The sequence below is a fragment of the Trachemys scripta genome, chromosome 11 (assembly GCF_013100865.1).
Source record: "Trachemys scripta elegans isolate TJP31775 chromosome 11, CAS_Tse_1.0, whole genome shotgun sequence".
Taxonomy (NCBI): domain Eukaryota; kingdom Metazoa; phylum Chordata; order Testudines; family Emydidae; genus Trachemys; species Trachemys scripta.
The window spans coordinates 75568998-75590419 of record NC_048308.1 but is presented as its reverse complement, the minus strand read 5'-3'; the positions used below and the strand labels follow the sequence as shown (position 1 = coordinate 75590419).

At 49.4% G+C, this 21422-nt stretch overlaps 1 protein-coding gene across 8 annotated transcripts in view; it reads right to left on the bottom strand.

The window, feature by feature from the left end:
- Positions 1-633: 633 nt before the first annotated feature.
- Positions 634-21422, bottom strand: part of LOC117884963 (anion exchange protein 3-like) — a 62228-nt gene continuing 41439 nt past the window's right edge. For 7 of the 8 annotated variants that reach the window (XM_034786028.1, XM_034786029.1, XM_034786027.1 and 4 more), the window contains 6 exons: positions 9275-9459; positions 5929-6145; positions 5202-5426; positions 4615-4763; positions 1345-1539; positions 634-876 (listed from right to left, as the gene is read on the bottom strand). In XM_034786028.1, the coding sequence (XP_034641919.1) occupies positions 658-876; positions 1345-1539; positions 4615-4763; positions 5202-5426; positions 5929-6145; positions 9275-9459 (1190 nt within the window). In that variant the 3' untranslated portion in view covers positions 634-657. Of the gene's footprint in view, positions 877-1344; positions 1540-4614; positions 4764-5201; positions 5427-5928; positions 6146-9274; positions 9460-21422 lie in introns of those variants that run through there. The other variant, XM_034786031.1, reaches the window with a different exon arrangement.

Sequence of the window (21422 nt, the reverse complement as noted above, 5' to 3'; positions counted from 1 at the left end):
ACACACCTAATGGAATGGATATGAGCAAGCACTCGAAGAAGAACATTAAGTTTATCCCTCCTTCCATGCCAGGTCACTGACATACTGGAATCCAGTCCCCTAAGATTAGCCTGACCTATGGAGACTCATATACCCCCCAGTCCCTAAGGCTGTAAAGCTGCAGTTTAGCAGACCCTTGACTCTGGATCCAGCCAGAGAAGCCCTGCTGAGGGCCTGAAGTGTTTAGGCCCAAGCAGCGTTTGGGCTGCTGGATCCCTCCATCTGAAGATACCCTGGGGCAGATGTGGGTAGGACAGAGAAGTGTCAGCAGCAGCCAGGTCTTATCTATGGCCTTGGCCTTATGCCAAGGGAGCCTGCCCTCTCCAATGGCATTCAGAGGACTGTTGGTGTTTATTTGACGGGGGCGGTCCCTGATGGCAGACTCACCTGGAGAGAGACAACAAACCAGGGTGCCAGCTCTCTCTTCAGGCAGCTTCCTATCAGCACAGACAGCCCTTTGCCCACATAGGCCTGGTAAGACCATGTGAGCCAGGACAGGGCACCAGGTTCAGACATGCTAGAATAGATAATGTGGGTGCCACAGAGGGCAGAAGTGTGCAGCCAGAAGGGATGCATGGTGGATGAAAGGGCCACAGGATGGGGCCGCTGGGTCACAGCTCAGCCGCTTACCTTGCCTCCTAAGAAACGGCTGTTCTTGAACTTGCGCATAAAGAAAGCGATGAAGAAGGTGCCCAGCATGAGGATGAGTGAGAGGAGGGCAGTATTGGGCTGCATCCTGGTTCCCAGAGACATGGCATCAGGAGAGAACACGCTGGCATTCAAACCAGTCTGCAAACTCGGCGGGTAAAACTTCAGCAAAGGATGCTCTGCAAAGACCTGGACAGGGGAGACAAGCAGAGGATGCATTCACGACAATCAAGTGTGAGCACAGCCCTGTGTGTTGTCAAGCCCATCACTGCACTTCCCAAATAGCTCATCTCACAATCTACCCGCACCAGGGAGGTTGAGGAAGAAAAGAAAAGAAAAAACTAGTTATGTGTCAAGGTACTGCTGCAGGGGAAGGGAGAGGTGGTTTGGCGTGTGTCCCGCTATGCTCCACCCAATACCTGTGCACAGCAACGTGGTTACAGCACACAGGGGGCACTCGTGTTTGGGGGCTTGAGAGGTGGCAAAGAATTGTTTCACAGGCCCAGCCAGAAATGCTACGGCACCCTGGCCCTGCATCAGAGATGCTGTTGCTATTGTTCTCTCTATCGATTGTGGGAGGCACGTGGACACTACGGTGGCAGGTGCTAGATCAGACAGCTGGGCGGACACTAGCACCTCTCCCTGGGGACAGTTCACCTTGTAGAGTTTATAGAAGGTTTCGTAGATGAAGATGAGGGAGATGAGGAAGGCAAAGATCTCCTGTGTGAAGGGCGAGATGTATCGCACCAGGAAGCTGCCTTCAGCTGCCACAATGATGAAGATGAAGACGATGAGCCACAGACCAATCCACACTCTGCCCGTCAGGTACTCGATGCCTTGGCTCTGGCAGAACTGAAATAGGAAAATGAAGGGTTAAACACGGCCCATGGGACAGCCTCTCCCCTCTGCTCTCCCAGACCCCCTCCTTCCCTCTCCCATTCTACATGGTTCTTTATCAATTTCTGGGATGGCGTGTGTACAATTTTCCATGTAGCCTGGCAGGGAAGGGGTTATGGTAGGGGTGGAGGGAACAGGAAATGCTTCATTTGCTGAATAAAGTCACAGACTTAGTATCTGTTGTTTCACTGGGCCTGTCCTGCTCAGACTGTAGTGTTAGTTACTAGGGTGCATCCAAGGGCACACTGTGCATTGCACATCCCCTCTGCCCTGCTCCCATGCTACAAATAAATCATGACACCAACACAGCTCCCCAGGAAAAGTCCTGCTCAGTCTAGTCACCAGCACCCCGAGGAGAGACCAGTCCGCATGCCGGGGTTCAGCTGTAAGGCAGACTACATCCCCGTCAGACAAACGCCCAACAAGCCCCGCTGTAGGTATACAAAGGAACTTTCCCAACCAACAGCAGCTGAACAGACCTAGAAAAACTCCCTCTGCTAGTCAATGCACAGGACACTGTGCTTCGGATACCACCTCAGTCAAAGCGTAACACGCTCCAGCCCCAAACCATAAACATGCTTCACTCCTACGCAAGCCTGGCTACTAATGCCAGGAACAACAGTATAGACAATCCCACTCAAGCCCAGAGAACACTACACATGGGGAGGAACAAATCACAAACGCTTGATGCTAGAGATTGTGCTGCTCTCTAGGAAGAAGCAAAGAACTCCGACAGGCTTTCACCCATTACAAAATCCACAACCACAAACTAGTAATGTAATCATAATAAACACTACGGATCACCACAGAAATGTCAATCAAATGGCAGTCACCACTTTATACTAATTGTATGGATTTCCAAAAAGCCATGGATACAGTGGATAGAATAGGGTTATGGAAGTTGCTATGCTACAATGGAATCCTCAGAAATTTTCATAAGGAGCTTTTATGAAAATATGACATGTCAAGTAATACATAACTGACTCAGCCATTCGAGATTACTATGGGCATCAGACAAAGATGTCTTATGGCACCCAAGATCTTTCTACTGATAGTGGATTGGGTAATAAGAAAGTCTATAGAACAACTAAGGGGCATACAATGGAGCATAGGCGCCAACTTCTGCTGGCGCCGGTGGGGGCTCAACCCACCCCTGCCCCAGGCCCCCCCCCGACTCCACCCCTGCCCCCCCCCCCTTCCAACCCCTTCCCCAAATCCCTGCCCTGGTCCCGCCTCTTCCCCGAGCAAGCCGTGTTCCCATTCCTCCCCCGTCCCTCCCAGAGCTTGTTACGCTGCGAAACAGCTGGGAGCTGGGGGAGAAGTGGGGACACAGTGTGCTCAGCGGTAGAGGCGGAGGTGAGGTGAGGCAGAGGGGTGGGGAGGGGAGCTTGGCCCACCCAATTTTTCCCTGTGGGTGCTCCAGGGCTGGAGCACCCACAGAGTCGGCACCTATGCAATGGATTGTCATACAGAAGTTAGAGGACCTTGACTTTGTAGAGGACATCAACTTGCTATTCCATGCCCTAGAGACATGCAAGCCAAAATGTATTATCTCCAGGCCTATGCACAGTTAGCAGGGTTGAAGATCAACACAGCGAAAACTAAAACCATGAGAATCAACACATAACAAGACACACTAATAACACTTTCTGGGACTGACATAAAAGAGTTCTGATAAGAGTTTCACATATCTTGGTAGCACTGTAAGTACAACAGGTGGAACAGATGAGGACATTAAAGCTGGAATAGCAAAAGCCAGACATGTTTTGTAACTCTAAAGCCAACCTGGAAAAACTGAAATCTTGCCCTCCAAACTAAACTTCAGATATTTAATACAATTGTAAAGCTGGTCTTACAAAGTGATGTTGAAACTTGGAGACTTATTTCGACCTTTCTATCAAAATTCCCATTTTTCATAAACAGCTGCCTTAGACAAATGCTCAATACCAGATGGCCAGAAAAAAATTACAAACAAGGAACTCCGAAAGAGGATGAAACAGAAACCAATAGGACAGGAAGTTATGGAACAAAAATGGAGCTGGCTAGGACACATGTGGAGAAAAGACCTGAACAACAGGACAAGACATGGAGCCCCAGGGCGAGAGGTAACAAGAGAGACCAAGGATAACATGCAAACACACAACAGAAGCAGAATGGAAAGCTCCCAAAATGACATGGGAAGAAGCTAAGACTGCAGCAGGAGACTGGCAAAGATGGAAGACAGTGGTGATGCCCTTATATTCTGCATGGAATAGAGAGGCATAAGAGAAAGCACTTGAAAACCAAGAGAGACAGACTCCCTGGAAATATGGAAAAAAGAGTGTCTAGAACCACTGTACTTGACACTGAAAGACATTTTCTTTCCACAGTCCACAACGTAAAGATGTACAAGAATGAGACGTCTCCAAACTGACTGGCATAGATCCTCCCTGAACATAACTCGGGGATAAGCAAGAGGCAGCACAAATAACCACAATATGAAATCCCCTGCTGCCACATCAGAAATGAAGAATGATGCTAAGTGAGCTGTTACTGCTCTCCTAGAGAGACTGGACTGGACTGCATGGGATGCAGGCTACACTGGGATACAGTTAACTGAATCTGGAAAATCCTCACCCGAAAGAGGAGAAAAAGTGACAGAGAAAAGGAGTGTGGGCTGCATGTATAAGCACTCACCACAGCAATGCAGATCAGGGCCTGGTTCAGGCAGGAGCTTATATCAGGGCTGCTGGCTAGGACAGCACTGTGAAGCATTAATAAAATCACAATCCTAGACAGACTCAGTGAAGTGGACCATGTGAGAGGAGGCAGAACTGACTGGTGTGAGCTGGAAAGGACAGGCAGGAAGGCAGGGCCAGCACTGGGTGACCTGTGGTATGGTGACAGTCTGCAGGAACATTTAGGAGTCACCCCTTTCGGCATCAGAAGAGTGCAGCTAGCCCCTCTGATCAGACAAACCACAGCAAGCGAAGCACAGTACAATGGCAGAGGAAGCGTGGGGCAACATGTGACAGGATGGCTTACAAGTACCTTGAAAAAAGCTTCTTCAAATACCAGAAGGGGCCCCGAGAAACCAATGACAAGGAGCGGCTGAGCTCCAAGCAGGGAGAACAGGATCCCCAGAACTGAGGTGGAGATGATCAGCTCCGAGACCCCCATGAGACCCTCTGTCTTCTCTCCTACGAGAGAACAACGTGTATGTGATAAGAAGCCCTGCGGAGAGCACAGTCCCCCATACAGTTACTGTGGTGCGGATACACTATGCACGGGCAGGGAGTCCCCTCCTCCCCCCTGCACAGACATAATCGCCCTGCACAGGGCGGGGGGCTCACATTTGAGGGTAGAACCCCTCTAGCTTTGCTGTGACCACCCTTAGAATCCTGCATTCAGACACCCTGCAGGGTGCTCAGAAAAGAGCCACACATGGATCTGGAGCTGGAGAGGCCGAGTTACGGGGAGAGAGTACAAGCCATGTGCGTAGCACAGCTACAGCCTCTGAGCGAGCAGCGCCAGAGCCCTGAGGCCAGTGCAGGCACAGAATCTCAGACGGCAGAGCCAGCGCCCAGCCCAGCCCGGGCTAGTTTGTGCAAAGAGCAGACAGAAAGCAGGCCCATTACCTAGGAGTCCCCCGAAGGTGATGGCAGGAGAGAGAGCAGCAAAGTAGATGAAGAGAACGGCTGCAAGGCACTGGCTGTGCAAGGCGTCTCTGATGTCACTGAGATATTTGGGGTACCTGCGCTTTATGTCCTGAACCAGACCTCCAAAACAAATGCCGGTTCGCCTCAATGGGTCGTCCTCAGCGTCCCCCTCCTCTTCCTCCTCAGCCTTCACTTCACACAGCTCTGGGGAGACATGGTGTACGGGGGTTACAACGGGAAGGTAGGAACGAGAACCACCCCTCTCTCCTGGAGACATATGCTGGCACACAGCCACCTCCCAGAGATCAGGTGAGCAGGGGGGAAGCTCGGCAGGCTCCCTACACACCCCACATGAAACTTGGGCTTCCCCCCACAGCTGTGCTCCACCCCCTGGGCCTGCTGCCCTCCCCATGGCCGCTCTCCGCCCCCCCGGGCTTCCCACGCCCCATGGCCATGCTCTGCCCTCTTGGGCTTGACATCCCCATGGCCGCGCTCTGCCCCCCGGGTCCTCCCACACATCCCCATCTCTGTTGCAGGACTCAGCCCCGCTCACCCCACACTAGTTGTCCTCGCTTTATCCTGTGCCGGGGGAGGCACAGAGGCCTCCCAGCCAGTGCCCATGGCACAACCCCCACTGCAGCCTCCCAGGGCAGACAGGGAGACACTGGATGCAAATTCATTATCTGCCAAAACAGAGTGAAGAGACCTTTAGCTTCCTGGACAACCCCTTCCTTCATGGACTTCTTCTGCTCCCTCTCCTTCCTCTTCCTCAGTAACTCTTTCTGGAAGGTAGCGATCGACCTGAGCAAGTCTTTCCCCTCCACTTCTGATGGGGGGATGACAATGCTGCAGTCCAGGAATTCGTTGATGGCATTGAGGAGGTCCTGGCGGTCGTCAGCCATATACGCAGCCTCGTGGAAGAGCTGCAAGATAGACAGGAGGCTCAACCAACCCAAAGACACCACCAGACTACTTCTGCAGCTGCAGGAGCACAGCACCTGCCTTACTGCCACAGCCCAACAGACCCACATGCTCCAGCATCCCTGCCCCCCTTTCCATGCCGCCCCTGGGATCTCTTCTCCTTCATGTATTGGATCAGACCAGTGGGGCTGCTGGCTAGGTATCCCTATCACCTGGTATCAGAACAATGTGCTCATCTAGCCAGTATCATAGCTCCTGTCACACCAGGGTTATGGAGTAGTTTTAGGCTGTTCTAAGGGACTTTTCCCCATGGTCTCTAAATACCAGGAGTCAAAGAGATGCTCCTTCTAGTTCAGAATCCAGTTGACTGGTGAGTCAGGCACTCAGGGACCACAGAGATGGATGGAGTATAAAAATTGGATCGATGGTGCATAAATAGATCAGATCGCTGGTCCACTTGGATCAGAATCCAAATTCTTGATGTGACACAAAAAAGCATGGTTCTCTCTAGTCTCATCTTGTGCACTCTGCTGCACTGACAGACTAATAGGGAGGAAACCAGTGTTGTGGGAAAAGGCTGGGAATTGTAAAGCACTGTAACTAAGGCACAAGAGAACAGCGCTGCCTGGATTGCCCTCAATCAAAACAGCTGTTTCGCGCGCAGCAAGCCTGGTAGGGAGAGAGAAGAAGCGGAGCGGTGGTGGCGGCGCGCTCAGGGGAGCAGGTGGAGGCGGAGCGGAGGCGAGCTGGGGCGGCAGGGGCACTTTTTTCCCATGCCCCGGAGTCGGCACCTATGATGGCCGGCGCCAGAATGCCGCCCCTAGAAATGTGCCGCCCCAAGCACCTGCTTGTTTTGCTGGTGCCTGGAGCCGGCCCTGGGAGAGGGGATGGAAGCAAGACCAGATCAGTAGAACAGGTCAGCAACCGACTCACCACTCGCCTCCGCAGCACCCTTGCCCCGGCTCGCCTACTCACCCCCCGCCATTGCCCGCCCACTCGCCTCCTCAGCCCTCCACCCTCCCGGCTCGCCTACTCATTCCCTGCCACTGCCCGCTCGCTCACCTACTCAGCCCCGCTCCCTCACCTGCCGCTTGTCTACTCACCCCCCCCTCCGCCCGCAGGCCGCACAGTGAGCCCATCTACTCAACCCACGCGGGCCGCACAATGAGCCCATGCGGGCCACATGTGGCCCCCGGGCCGCATGTTGTGCAGGCCTGCTGTAGGTTATCCACCTCCCCGAGCTGTGGTAGTTTGGTCGACGGAAGCACTCCTCCACTGACCTAGCCGCATCTACACTGGGGTTAGCTTGTCATAGCTACGGCGCTCAGGGATGTGAACCTATGCAAGCTATAGTGACGTCGACCTAACTTTCAAGTGTAAACCATGCCTAAGTTTCTGCTGCCCGGAGGCTTAAAGGAAGAGGAGAAGTTTAGAGAAAGCAGGGAGACAGTAGTGCAAGGAAAAAAGCAGGCCCATTAACAACGGAAGGAGGAGTTTAACGAGGACTGTGAAATGGCTGAGGTACTACACCGCTTTCAGGGCATGTCTGCAGAGAAAGGGACGGGGAATTGGGCTGGAATTAGAAGCCTCTAAGGAGGTCAGGGACAGCTGAGCTCTCTGCAACTTACAGACTCCATGGAGCTGCAGCTTCAGATCCTGGCAAGGCTAACTTGGCCCTTCAGCCTTCTGATACCCAGCGCTTGACATGGCCAAACCACAGCACCAACACCAACTAGCTAATCCTCACACCTGTGTGCCAGGTCACTACGATCCTCCCCAGGTCACTGGCAGAGAAGTGGAGGGAGAGGGAACTGGACAGCCCAGAGCCACCCATAAAGTGAGTGCAGAGCCAGGGTTAGAACATTACGGCTCCGGTTCCCAGTCCAGAGCTCGGCCCATCAGGCCCATGCACCTCACTCTGTGGTGTCTTTCAGCTGAGAGCCCTCAGAAGCCAAGGAGCCACCCGCTCTGCATGAACAGTCTAGTGCCGAGCGCAGGGTATTCGGCCAAACTCCCCTCCAATCACTCAAGTTTCCCTCTTAATCTCTCAGTCCCAATCAGTCCCTCTTGAGCAATAACCAGCAGATCCCCCAGGCTTCTTTGGATGGACTCCTGACGTCTGGATCGTGAAGCTGCACTCCATGCAGCCTAGGAGTCTGTGCTGACGCCGATCTGGCTGGGTTTGTTACCCAGCAAACAGCTGGGGATATAAAGTTTCCTATGTACAATCTCCTGCAGCCAAGAGGACGCTGAAAGCTAGTCCAGGAATGTTTCATTCTCACTCTCCTCCAACCCTGGATGTCTGTAGCAGGCGCCTATAATTGTCTCTCCTTTGTCATTCCTTGTCAGAGAATGAATTTCACTGCCACGCTATTCAGTCCTTGGAATCTAAGGTTAGACAATAATCTGCAACAGTCACTATCACTTCTAGCTCTTGATGTCCGTGTTCCCTGTGCCAGGCATTGGGCACTGACACACAAAAGCATCAACCCTCCTCTCATTCTTCCTCTGCCATTTCAGAGCACTCTCCCTCCTGCCTTGCGCTGGATGTTGGAAGTACACACAAACTGAGCACAATGACCTCTTCTCCTCTGCCAGCCTCTGAGGACCCCTTCACTCCTGCCCTTGGAATGAAGGTTCTGGGGATCTCTCCTTTTGTGTTCACCTCCCAATTTAGCACTTCCTGTCCCAGACTGATGTCTGTCCTGGTCTCTCTCTTTCACAGAATCATAGAATATCAGGATTGGAAGGGACCTCAGGAAGTCATCTAGTCCAACCCGCTGCTCAAAAGCAGGACCAATCCCCAACTAAATCATCCCAGCCAGGGCTTTGTCAAGCCGGGTCTTAAACACCTCTAAGGAAGGAGATTCCACCACCTCCGTAGGTAACCCATTCCAGTGCTTCACCACCCTCCTAGTAAAAAAGATTTTCTTTTGTACTGGGCCATCCTCCCTGTCCCAGGCTTGGCTTCTCTGATAAGACCTGTGCCCCCCAGCGCTCCCTGTCCCTAACCCCTGGCCAGAAGGGACTTGGTGCAGTGTCTCTGCAGCTTTCCTGTCCTGTGTCTGACCTCTGTCCCACCATACCACCATTCCCCATGCTCTAGCAGGAATGCACACCCAGTGCCTCACCTTGTCAGACATGAGGGTAGAAATGGACCGTCCAATTTCGTGGTAATCGACGTTGGCCTGACTGGGTCCCAGCAGGACAAAGATGAATCTGACCGGAATTGGGACCTCCAGGACAGATTCCAGGAAGACAGCCTCATTCAGCCGGACAAAAGCCATAGTGGGCTGTTCAAGGAACTGCACACAGCCTACCAGGAGGCAAAGAACAAAACCACAAAGTCATGGCAGAAGTCAGGAGTCCCAGGTAACAGAGACTGCAGCCCCAGAGCAGCACTGGCATGGAGAAGGGATCCCCTGGGCACATGCCCCATGGCACCTCTCTCACTCAGGCATATGACCTCCCTGCACCTCTGCCAGGACATGCCCTGGTAACATGTTGACAGAGACATACCTTACACCCCACAGCTTGAGGGAATTGAAACATAAACCTGAATCTCAGAGGTCACTGAAAATACAAATAAAGTCTCTTTTCTCAGCTTTGACAACGCTCCTGACATAAACCTTCGGATGGGGCTGGAAACGTAGTATGAGGCAGCCCTTGCAGAGATTTCTGTTTACAGCCAAGTTTTCAAAGTGCTCCACAATCCACATGCACACAGAGATTGGTCTGAACGTTATGGTGCCAGCGAAGGATCCCAGTACAGTTAGTGATGCCAGGTTGGGATCAGTTGGTCAAGAGGTTCCTAAGATGCAGCCCCCACCAAAATTACCTCATTTAAAAATTTGCTGGCTCTTATAATGTATTTTTGCCCTGCAGATAGGGAAAAAATAGAGGCAGGATCAACAAGGAACTGACATGAGTTTATCTCAGCTAGTGAAAGCCAACAAGCAGTCCATTTTTTAAAGTGCTATAAAATTAACCGGCACATTCAAACAGGCTTGAAATGTAGCCCTGGTCTACTGTGACGAAGTGAGACTGTTCTGTAATATTTTTATGAGTCCAGTATGTGCCTCAGTTTCCCCTATGTGCCGTGTTATTACCCAGTGGGTGGAAAAGGCCTCTCAGAGCAGGCCAGGAGACGTCGGTGTGGGTGTCACCGAGCTATCTGGGTCTGGTTCGGTCCCCATAGCAATGGAGCATTGGAGAAGACAATGGCAAATCCAGTCCCCAGGACAGTGACACCTAGCAGCCAATGTCCCAGAGGGATACAGATTTCCCCACCTCTCAAGGCCCTACACCACCCCCTCCGGGGAAGAGCTGAGAAAGAAACTGGCAAGGTTCCCTCCCCACGCTGAACTCTGGGGTACAGATGTGGGGACCCCACCTCTCAGCAGAAAGGCTGAGCAAAATCCCCCAGCTGGAGAACAAAGGCCGGGGGAGGATGTGAGGTGGAGGATCAGAGCTGGCTGCTGGAAGGAAGCGGGGACTCTCACCTGGAGTCTGACAAAGGAGGTCAGACTATTTCACTATTTTGGTTAGGGATGCGATTCTTTATCAAAATAGCTAAATCAGCATGATCCTTAGTGTGGACACAGATCAACTGGTAGAAAGGTGCCTTGTATTTACAGTCCCCACATTCACAGCAAGAAGCTATAACAGTATAAAGATTTAAGAACATAAGAATGTCCATACTGGGTCAGACCAAAGGTCCATCTAGCCCAGTACCCTGTCAGGGAGACTCAGAACATGGGGTTGCATTCCTGACTAATAGTCACTGTTGGACCTTTATAACAGTCTGCCTCCACACGAAGGGCTGTACCACTTTAACTATACAAGTTTCAAACTGATAAAGTTAAAACAGTACAAAAACAGTGTGTAGACAAGCCCTTAGTATGCCAGTTGAGGGCCTGGGGTACAGATTGTGGTGTACATTTAGGGCCATTTGTTCAGTTGGCTCCTAAGATACAGCTCTCCTCAAAATAACCTCCCAGATTCATAGAGTTTAAGACCAAAAGGAACCATTAGATCATCTGCTCTGACCACCTGTGGAGCACAGGTCAGAGAATCTCACCCAGTTTCCCCCTCTTTTTAACCCAATAACTTGTGTTTGGCTAAAGTATCCCTTCCAGAAAGGCCTCCAGTCTGGATCTGAAGCCATCAAGAGTTGGAGAATCCACCACTTCACTTAGGAGTTTGTTTCAAGGGTTAATTACTCTCACTGTAAAAAACTATTTCTAATGTGAATTTGTCCGGCTTCAACTTCCGCCGTAAATGTTTGTGTGCCTTTTTCCACTAGATTAAAGAGCCCTTTAATGTCCCGTATTGTCTCCCCCGGAAGGTATTTAGATACTGGAGTCAAGGCACCTTGCCATCTCTTTTTGACAAGGTGAACAGACCGAGCCCTTTAGGGGCTTGTCCTATACGGAGAGTTAGTGTGTGGCACTTCCTTGCCACAGCACTAACTGGCCATGCACCCTTCTGCCATGCCAGAACAGTCCTGTCGCGTGCTTTGGTCTCCTGTCCAGCATTAGATCAAAGAGCACAATGGAACTTCTAGTGCACAGTAGCAGAATCCACACAGACAGTTAGTGCACAACAAGCTACTGTGCTGTATATTTACACCCCAGCTTTCTGTGCACTAACTCTCGGTTTAGACAAGCCCTCAGTCTGTCACTGTAAGAGAAGGTTACTCACCCTGTGCAGTAACGTAACAGGTTCTTTGAGATGTGTCTCTCTGTGGGTGCTCCAACTCAGGTGTCGGTGCGTCCCTGCACTGTTAATCAGAGAGTTTCAGTAGCAGTGCCCGTCTGGCCTTCAGAATGCTGCAGTGAGCGCATTTTGGGGGAATACGCGACTCACCAAGGCATAAGAACATAACAACAGCCATACTGGGTCAGACCAAATGTCCATCTAGCTCAGTATCCTGTCTTCCGACAGTGGCCAATGCCAGGTGCCCCAGAGGGAATGAACAGAACAGAGAATCATCAAGTGATCTATCCCCTGTCACCCATTCCCAGCTTCTGGCAAACAGAGGCTAGGGACACCATCCCTGCCCAGCCTGGCTAATAGCCATTGAAGGACCTTTCCTCCATGAATGTATCTAGTTCTTTTTTGAACCCTGTTATAGTCTTGGCCTTCACAACATCCCCTGGCAAGGAGTTCCACAGATTGACTGTGCATAGTGTGGAGACATACTTCCTTTTGTTTGTTTTAAACCTGCTGCCTATTAATTTCATTTGGTGACCCCTAGTTTTTGTGTTAGGAGGAGGAGTAAATAACACTTCCTTATTTACTTTCTCCACACCAGTCATAATTTTATAGTCATCAATCATATTCCCCCCAAGTCGTCTTTTCCAAGCTGAAAAGTCCCAGTCTTATTAATCTCTCCTCATACGGAAGCCATTCCATACCCCTAATCATTTTTGTTTCCCTCTTCTGAACCTCTTCCAAGTCCAATATATCTTTTTTGAGATTGGGCGACCACATCTACACGCAGTATTCAAGATGTGGGCGTACCATGGATTTATAAAGAGGCAATATGATATTTTCTGTCTTATTATCTATCCCTTTCTTAATGATTCCTAACATTCTGTTCGCTTTTTTGACTGCCGCTGCACATTGAATGGATGTTTTCAGAGAACTATCCACAATGACTCCAAGATCTCTTTCCTGAGTGGTAACAGCTAATTTAGACCCATCATTTTATATTAATAGTTTTCCAATGTAAATTACTTTGCATTTATCAACACTGAATTTCATCTACCATGAGGACGCAGAGTGAATGTCCATCTGACACAGACAGAGCGTCAGGGCATGATGTGCATTGTTTAAATCCTGGTGAACCAGGCATAGCTGACTGGGGCTGGTTGGCCCTGTGTAGACCCTAACGGTCTGAGAGGGAAATATAAAAAATAATATTTTTTAACACAAGGAAGGATAAGTAACCAACTAGTAACTAACTATAAACTTTTAACTATTTCTATAAGCGTGTAACAAGCTAGTCAGGACACCACTGGGAGCTCCGTCTCTGGCTGAGGACATTCGAGAAGGAACTGAGGGGGTCGGGTTGCACGTGCTAGATGAGGCGCCGACGGTGCCACGAGACAGGAACAGTGCATGCACGACCCAGACGGGCACTGCTGCTGAAATTCTCCGATCAATGATGCAGGGACGCACTAACACCCGAAGTGGAGCACCCACAGGGACATCACTTGAAGAACACCACATTTTCTCCAGCCCTGCAATCATTTTTATGTCTCTTTTCTGCAGTCTCTCCAATTTTTCAACATCTTTTTATAAATGTGGGTACCAGAACTGGACGCAGCATTCATGGGCGGTAGGGTGGAGCCCTGCTTTGGGGAGGCTAGCCCCCAGCTCCGCCCCTTCCACCTGCGCCCTCCCCACAGCTGGAGCCCCAAGACCCCCCCGCCCCGCCCCCCCCCCCCCCCATGGCTGGAGCCACAAGTCCCCATCCCCCTGCCCTCCCCAGCCGCAGGAGCCCAGGGCTGGCTGAAGCCCCGAGCCTCCCCCTGCTCAGAGGAGCCCCGGTCTGGCCAAAGCTGAGCTGTGCCTCCCCTCCCCGGACCCAACCTGCCCAGGGGAAAAGTGTCTGTTAGAAGATGCTTTTGATATGCCCCATGCAGGTTTCTGGGTGGCTGAGGAGGCAGTATGTGCCTCCTCAGCCACCCCAGAACCTGCATGGGGCATAATAAAGCAAAAACTTCGCCGCCAAACCCTGCAACTGGGGGTCCGGCAGCTGCGGCAGCACCGGTGGAGGCAGTCTCCCCCTTGGCCAATGATACCCACCACCCATGGCAGCGTTCCAAATTCCGTCTCACCAGTGCCATATGCAGAGGTAAAATCACCTGCTACTCGCTACTCCTGTTTATACAACTGTGACAGAGTGCTGGCCAACAGCAGCTGTACTAGCACTCTGATCACTGCGTCACTCTGGAGTAAACCTCTGGGCAAAGCTGTGCCCAGCTGATAGACTGGGGATGGGCTGGAGAGAGCTACAGCTCATTAGCCCAGAGAGTAGAAAGGCACAGGAAGGAAGTGCTTGGGGAAAAGAGAGACACCGGCAGGCTTCTGAGAGTCAGAGCCAAGAGCGTCTCGAGGGAAGATACCTTCTGTATCCCCCATCCTTGGCAGAGTGAGCTAGGCAATGCATGCCATGGTAAGTACAGAGCGTCACCAGTTTGTAAATGCGGTATGGAAAGTACACGGTAAATAAATTGCACAAGATGTTTGACCAGAAGGGGTCTCTGAGTGGTTTGTGGCTAGACAAGAGACAGGAGCAGGACGATACAATGTCACAACATCCCAGGATCGTATTAGCACTTTTTGCCACAGCATTACACTGGCAGCTCATGTTGAGTTGTTTGGCCACTATGACCCCTAAATCCTTTTCAGAGTCACTGCTTCCCAGGATACCGGCCCCAATTCTGTGGGTGTGGCCTGCATTCCTTCTTCCTAGATGTACAACTCTGTATTTGTATTAAAATGTATTTTATTTCCATAGATCCAGCATACCAAGTGATCCAGACCATTCAGTACCAATGACTTGACCAGCCATTATTTACCACTCCCCCAGTCTTTGTGTCATCTGAAAATTTTATCTGCAGCAATTTTATATTTACTTCCTGATCATTGATCAGAGTGTTGAGTAGCATCAGGTCTACCACCGATCCCTACAGAACCCCACTAGAAGCAAGCACCCTCATGAGTCCCTACTTTTTCAGACCTGTCTGTGAGCCAGTTTGCAATTCATTGTGGTCTACTGATATTGTGGCAAACTTCTCTTGGAGACACTGCTGAAGTTTCTCCCGAGTCACTATATCTTCAAGGGACTTGACGTTGAATTTATTTCATACTGATTTTGCCTGCTTGCGATGCCTTGAGGTGATCTTGAAATTCATGATTGATCAACAAGGTGATGATCTATCCAACAGTCATTGGTTCCATGCATTGCCCTCGTGATGCGGACATCCTTCCGATCTCGAGCTCTAACAAGAACATAGTTAAGAAGGTGCCAATGCCTGGAGCGAGGGTGTCTCCAGGTGGTCTTGTACTTCTCACCTTGTCTAAAAAGGGTGTTCATGATGACCAGGCCATGTTCTACACATTTGCTCAGGAGAAGGATGCCGTTGGAGTTAGCCTTTCCTACTCCAGATCCATTCCAGAGATCTGACTCCCGTCCGACTCTAGCGTTAAAATCTCCAAGGAGAATGATCTTGTCCTCCTTGGGAATGTTGGTCAAGACTCTGTCAAGATCTGTATAGAATTGTTCCTTGATATCCTCGATAGAATCAAGTGTTGGGGCATATGAGAGTTGCTGAGCTCAAGACGAAGAGTCATAAGACATTCATTGATTCCTACAGGAAATTCTGTAAGCTGAATGGCAAACTTATTCCTAATAGCAAAACCAACACCACGAACGTTTTAGCTTGCGAATTTTCCCTATGCTAAGAGAGAGTTTTATTCCTGTTTTTTGTAACTTTGAAGTTAAGCCTAGACGTGAATCCTCTGTGTTTTAAATCTTTGTATTTACCCTGTAAAGTTACCTTCCATCCTGATTTTGAAGGTGTGATTCTTTTACTTTTTTTTTTTAAAATAAAATTCTTCTTTTAAGAACGTGATTGATTTTCAGTGTCCTAAAAACCCAGGGGTTTGGTCTGTGCTCACATTGTACCAATTGATGAGGATATTATCCTCAAGCCTCCCCAGGAAAGGGGTTGAAGGGGCGTGGGGGAATATTTTGGGGGAAACAGGGACTCCAAGTGGCCCTTTTCCTGAATCTTTGTCTAAATCACTTGGTGGTGGCAACACTACCGTCCAAGGACAAGGAAAGGATTTGTGCCTTGGGAAAGTTTTAACCTAAGCTGGTAGAAATAAGCTTATGGGGTCTTTCATGCAGGTCCCCACATCTGTACCCCAGAGTTCAGCGTGGGGAGGGAACCTTGCCAGTTTCTTTCTCAGCTCTTCCCCAGAGGGGGTGGTGTAGGGCCTTGAGAGTACCCCACAGGAAGGAATTCCCAAGTGCTCCTTCCTGGATTTTCAAAGGGGGTTTTTTTGCACTTGGTTGGTGGCAGCATCTACCCATCCAAGGTCAAAGAAAAGCTGTAACCTTGGGAGTTTAATTCTAGCCTGAAGTGGCCAGTATTAATTTTTAGAATTCTTACGGACCCCCACTTCCTGCACTCAAAGTTCCAGAGTGGGGAAGCAGCTTTGACAAGAGGGGATCCTAAAGAGGACTGCTCAGTTGCGATAGTAGCTGCTGAACTGCACCCGTCTCAGTCCAGGTGCCAGACGAACATCTAACTACCACTGCCTACATGCAGATTCGTGGGACTGTCAGATTCACTAATCCTGTCCTCATCACCACTAGTCCCTCGCCGCAGGGCTTGGAAGGTTGGAAAAATATTATTTCCTATGGTAGAAGCCTGCGCATTTCTTTTAACGTGGGGAAACTGGTGCACCTACAGTGACCACATGATCATTACAAGTTGGAGTTTTGACACCCAGTGGCAAGGAAAGTCCAAGATGACTGGAGATCTCCACTTGCTGCAGCCTTCATCTGCTTTCACAGCCATTGAGATCAGAGAACCCTCTTCCACCTGATCCATCGTTAAGGACTTGGGGGATGGACCTGCTTTGTCTGGGACCTCCCCTTAGGCCTGTTCACCTTGAGAAACACTACCAGGAACACGAAGCTCCTGACAACTTAGCTCTGAGGATCATTGGAACACGCAAGCCCCTTCACCACAACAAGGTGATGGTCCCCAAAGAGGGGACCGCTATGCCTACAATTGATGATCATAATGAAAATCTCTGGAAGGGATTAAAGTCTGCCTTTCTCTCGGCATGTGCTGAGTCCATTCGCTATGTCACCCGCCATCACCAAGATTGGTTTGATGAGAATGATGCTGAGATTCAGAGCCTGCTTGCCCAGAAAAGAAAAGCTCATCGCACGTGGCAAAACAACATATCACACCAGCAGAAGGAAGAGTCATACAAGCAACTCAAGGCTAAAGCCCAAAGGAAAATCCATGACATCAAAAATAAGGGGTGGCGAGAAAAGGCCAAGGAGATAGAGCTCTATGTTGATAAACATACATGAAGAGGTTTTTTCCATGCAATAAGAGCCATTTATGGCCCATGTTCCCATGGCCCACACCATGCCAAGCGCAAGTCGGGTCAATGTATTTTAAGGACAGCAAAGCCATCAAAGCCAGATGGAAGGAGCATTTTGAGCTACTACTGAACCGTGAGTCAACAGTCTCTGATGCCACTATCAAATCTATACCTCAACGACATGAAAGAGAATCTCTTGCTGACCCGCCCCCCCGCCCTCGAAGAAGTAACATGAGCCATATGCAAACTAACAACAACAAGGCAGCAGGGCCAGGTGGTATACCAGCTGAAGTCTACAAGTTTGGAGGTGAAGAACTGGTAGGGAAGCTCCACAAACTTTTTTTTCCCCATATCTGATATAATGAGAAGATTTCAGAAGACTTGAGAAATGCCAACATGGTTACAATCTTTAAGAAAGGAGATAAGTCAGAGTGTAGAAACTATTGCGGCATTGCCTTGCTATCTACAGCAGGGAAAATTCTTGCCTGTACCCTCTTAAACCAATTACTTCCCCTTGCGGAGGAAATATTGCTGGAATCTCAGTGCGGTTTTAGACCATCCCACGGGACAACCGACATGATCTTCATTGACCATCAAATCCAGGAAAAATCTCGGGAGCAAAATCAGGACCTGTACATGGCTTTCATCGATTTGACAAAGACCTTTGACTCTGTCAATTGCGAAGCCCTGTAGAAGGTGCCGGCCAGATTTGGCTGCCCTCCAAAATTTATTAAGGTCCTAAGGCTTCTCTATGATCAAATGACTGCCACAGTTCTCTGTAATGGCCTTGAGACGGAACCTTTCGTCATCAAAACTGAGGTTAAGCAAGGATGCGTTGTTGCCCTAACCCTGTTTTCCATCTACTTAACAGTCATTTTGATCCTTGTTAAAGATCACCTCCCCCAATGGAGTTGACATTCAATACATAATGGATGGGCGGCTCTTTAATCTTTGACGTCTCTGCTCAAAGTCTAAAGTCTTCAGGGTGTCCATTACTGATCTGCAGTATGCTGACGATTGTGTCATCCTCGCGCACACTGAGAATGTCCTTCAGCCCATACTGGATTTTCTTGCACAAGCTTACCAGAGCCTAGGACTCTCACTCAATATTGAGAAAACTAAAGTGTTCTATCAACCTGCTTCAGGCCTTGCACATGACCCACCACAAATCACCATCGAGGGACAGACTTTGGAGACAGTTGAGCACTTTTGCTACCTCAGTAGCCAACTTTCTCAAGATGCAAAAATCGACAGTGAGATCCAGCACAGAATCCAGTGCTCAAGTGCTTCCTTTGGGAAATTGCTCCGATGTGTTTTCACGGACCGTGACCTATGACAAGGCACCAGGTCTATGAGACAATTGTTCGTACACTCCTCTATGGATATGAAACCTGGGTGACCTATCGACAGCACCTAAAGAGTCTGGCGAGGTATCACCAACGATGCCTCCGGAAGATCCTTTGCGTCAAGTGGCAAGATCGCTGCAATATTGCCAGCATCCTTGCTGAAGCCAAGGTCACTAGCATTGAAGCAATGATCCTCCTGCACCAACTTTGCTGGGCCAGACTTTGTGTGAGGAGCCAGACTCACCTCCCAAAACAAGTCCTCTATTCTCAGCTCACCCATGGTGGTCAGAGATCCCATGGTGGTCATAGGAAATTCTACGAAGACACACTGAAAGCGCATCTTAAGAAAATTGATATGGATATCACAAGCTGGGAAGAGTAAGCCACCAACCGCCCCCAACGGCACCCTATCCTCCATCAGATAGTGGCTCGCTTCTAGGAGAAGCGCCTTGCCCTCGAAGCTGAAAAGAGGGAGAGGAGGAAGGAAAAAGAAATAACTTTCTCCCAGCAGGCAGCTGACCCGCCACAAAATGTCTGTACCTACTACAGGCGGATTTGTGGTTCCGGGATCGGACTCCTGAGTCACCTCAAGACCCATATGTAAATCCGTGGTAGAGATCATCCTTGAATTGAGGGATCGCCAATCAATCAATCGCCACTGATATTGTACAGTGTCCTTTTTTAATCAGAATGTTGTGCAATATTAAGTCAAACATACATCTAGGCAGTTATCTTTATCAGCCAAACTTGTAATCTCATCAAAGAATTGTTTGGCAAGACCATTCTCCATAAGCAGTGATGACTAGTATTAATTATTTTCCAATCCTTTAATTTGTTATTAATTGAATCCCACACCAGCTTCTCCATTACGTTATCTGGGACCGATGTCAAGCTAACTAGCCTACAATTATCCCTGTGATCCCCTTTGCACTTTTTGAATACTAGCACATTAGCATTCTTCCACCATTCTGGAATTTCTCTCTTATTCCAGGATTTACTAATAATTAACAGCACCAGGCCAGCGATCTCCTCAGCTGATTCTTTTAGAATAATAGAAGATGAGGGTTGGAAGAGACCTCAGGAGGTATCTAGTCCAACCCCCTGCTCAAAGCAGGACCAACACCAACTAAATCATCCCAGCCAGGGCTTTGTCAAGCCTGACCTTAAAACCTCTAAGGAAGGAGATTCCACCACCTCCCTAGGTAACCCATTCCAGTGCTTCACCACCCTCCTAGTGAAATAGTGTTCCCCAATATCCAACCTAGACCTCCCCCACTGCAACTTGAGACCATTGCTCCTTGTTCTGTCATCTGCCACCATTGAGAACAGCTGAGCTCCATCCTCTTTGGAACCCCCCTTCAGGTAGTTGAAGGCTGCTATCAAATCCCCCCTCATTCTTCTCTTCTGCAGACTAAACAAGCCCAGTTCCCTCAGCCTCTCCTTGTAAGTTATGTGCCCTAGTCCCCGATCATTTTCATTGCCCTCTGCTGGACTCTCTCCAATTTGTCCACATCCTTTCTGTAGTGGGGGGGCCCAAAACTAGACGCAATACTCCAGATGTGGCCTCACCAGTGCCGAATAGAGGAGAATAATCATTTCCCTTGATCTGCTGGCAATGCTCCTACTAATGCAGCCCAATATGCAGTTAGCCTTCTTGGCAACAAGGGCACACTGCTGACTCATATCCAACTTCTCATCCACTGTAACCCCCAGGTCCTTTTCTGCAGAACTGCTGCTTAGCCAGTGGGTCCCCAGCCTGTAGCGGTGCATGGGATTCTTCTGTCCTAAGTGCAGGACTCTGCACTTGTCCTTGTTGAACCTCATCAGATTTCTTTTGGCCCAATCCTCCACTTTGTCTAGGTCACTCTGGACCCTACCCTTACCTTCCAGCATATCTACCTCTCCCCCCAGCTTAGTATCATCCGCGAACTTGCTGAGGATGCAATCCATCCCATCATCCAGATCATTAAGGAAGATGTTGAACAAAACTGGCCCCAGGACCGACCCACTTGATACCGGCTGCCAGCTAGACATCGAACCGTTGATCACTACCCATTGAGCCTGACAATCTAGCCAGCTTTCTATCCACCTTCTAGTCCATTCATCCAATCCATACTTTTTTAACTTGCTGGCAAGAATACTGTAGGAGACCATATCAAAAGCTTTGCTAAAGTCTTAGGTCTCCCTGGTTCAAGTTATCCAGGCCGCTGATTTAAAAATGTTTATCCCCAATAGATATTGTTTAACATCGTCCCCTTGGTTACTAATGGACCAGAAAGTACTTCATCGTCTCCATATGCTACGAGTACATCATCCCGCTTCTTTCCAAATACAGAACAGAAATACTTCTGCTTTCTCTGCATCATTATTAGCAATTTTACATCTCCAGCTAGCAATGGGCCTATACCATTGCTAGGATTTCTTTCATTCCTGATATCCTTAAAAATACCTGAATCAATGTTCTGCACTTCATAATTCCTAATTTATATTACTTGGTATCCACTTCCCCTTCCTTTCATTGGCTATCAATTGCTTTTTTTATTCCTAGTAGTTCCTCACAGTCTCTTCTAGTCTTGATTAACCTAAATAATTGTGTGTCCTCTTATTTTTCCACCTCCCTGCTCACCCCTTTTCCTACATCCCCATGCTCAGGGACACCTCCACTTTCAACAGTTTCCTCTGAAGCCAGTTCCAATGACACCTCCTGACCCATTTCTTCTCCATCAAAATTCTTGAATTAAGGAGTCTGCAGAAAGGGTTAGGATGGGAGCTGGCCCCTTCCTTGCTCTAG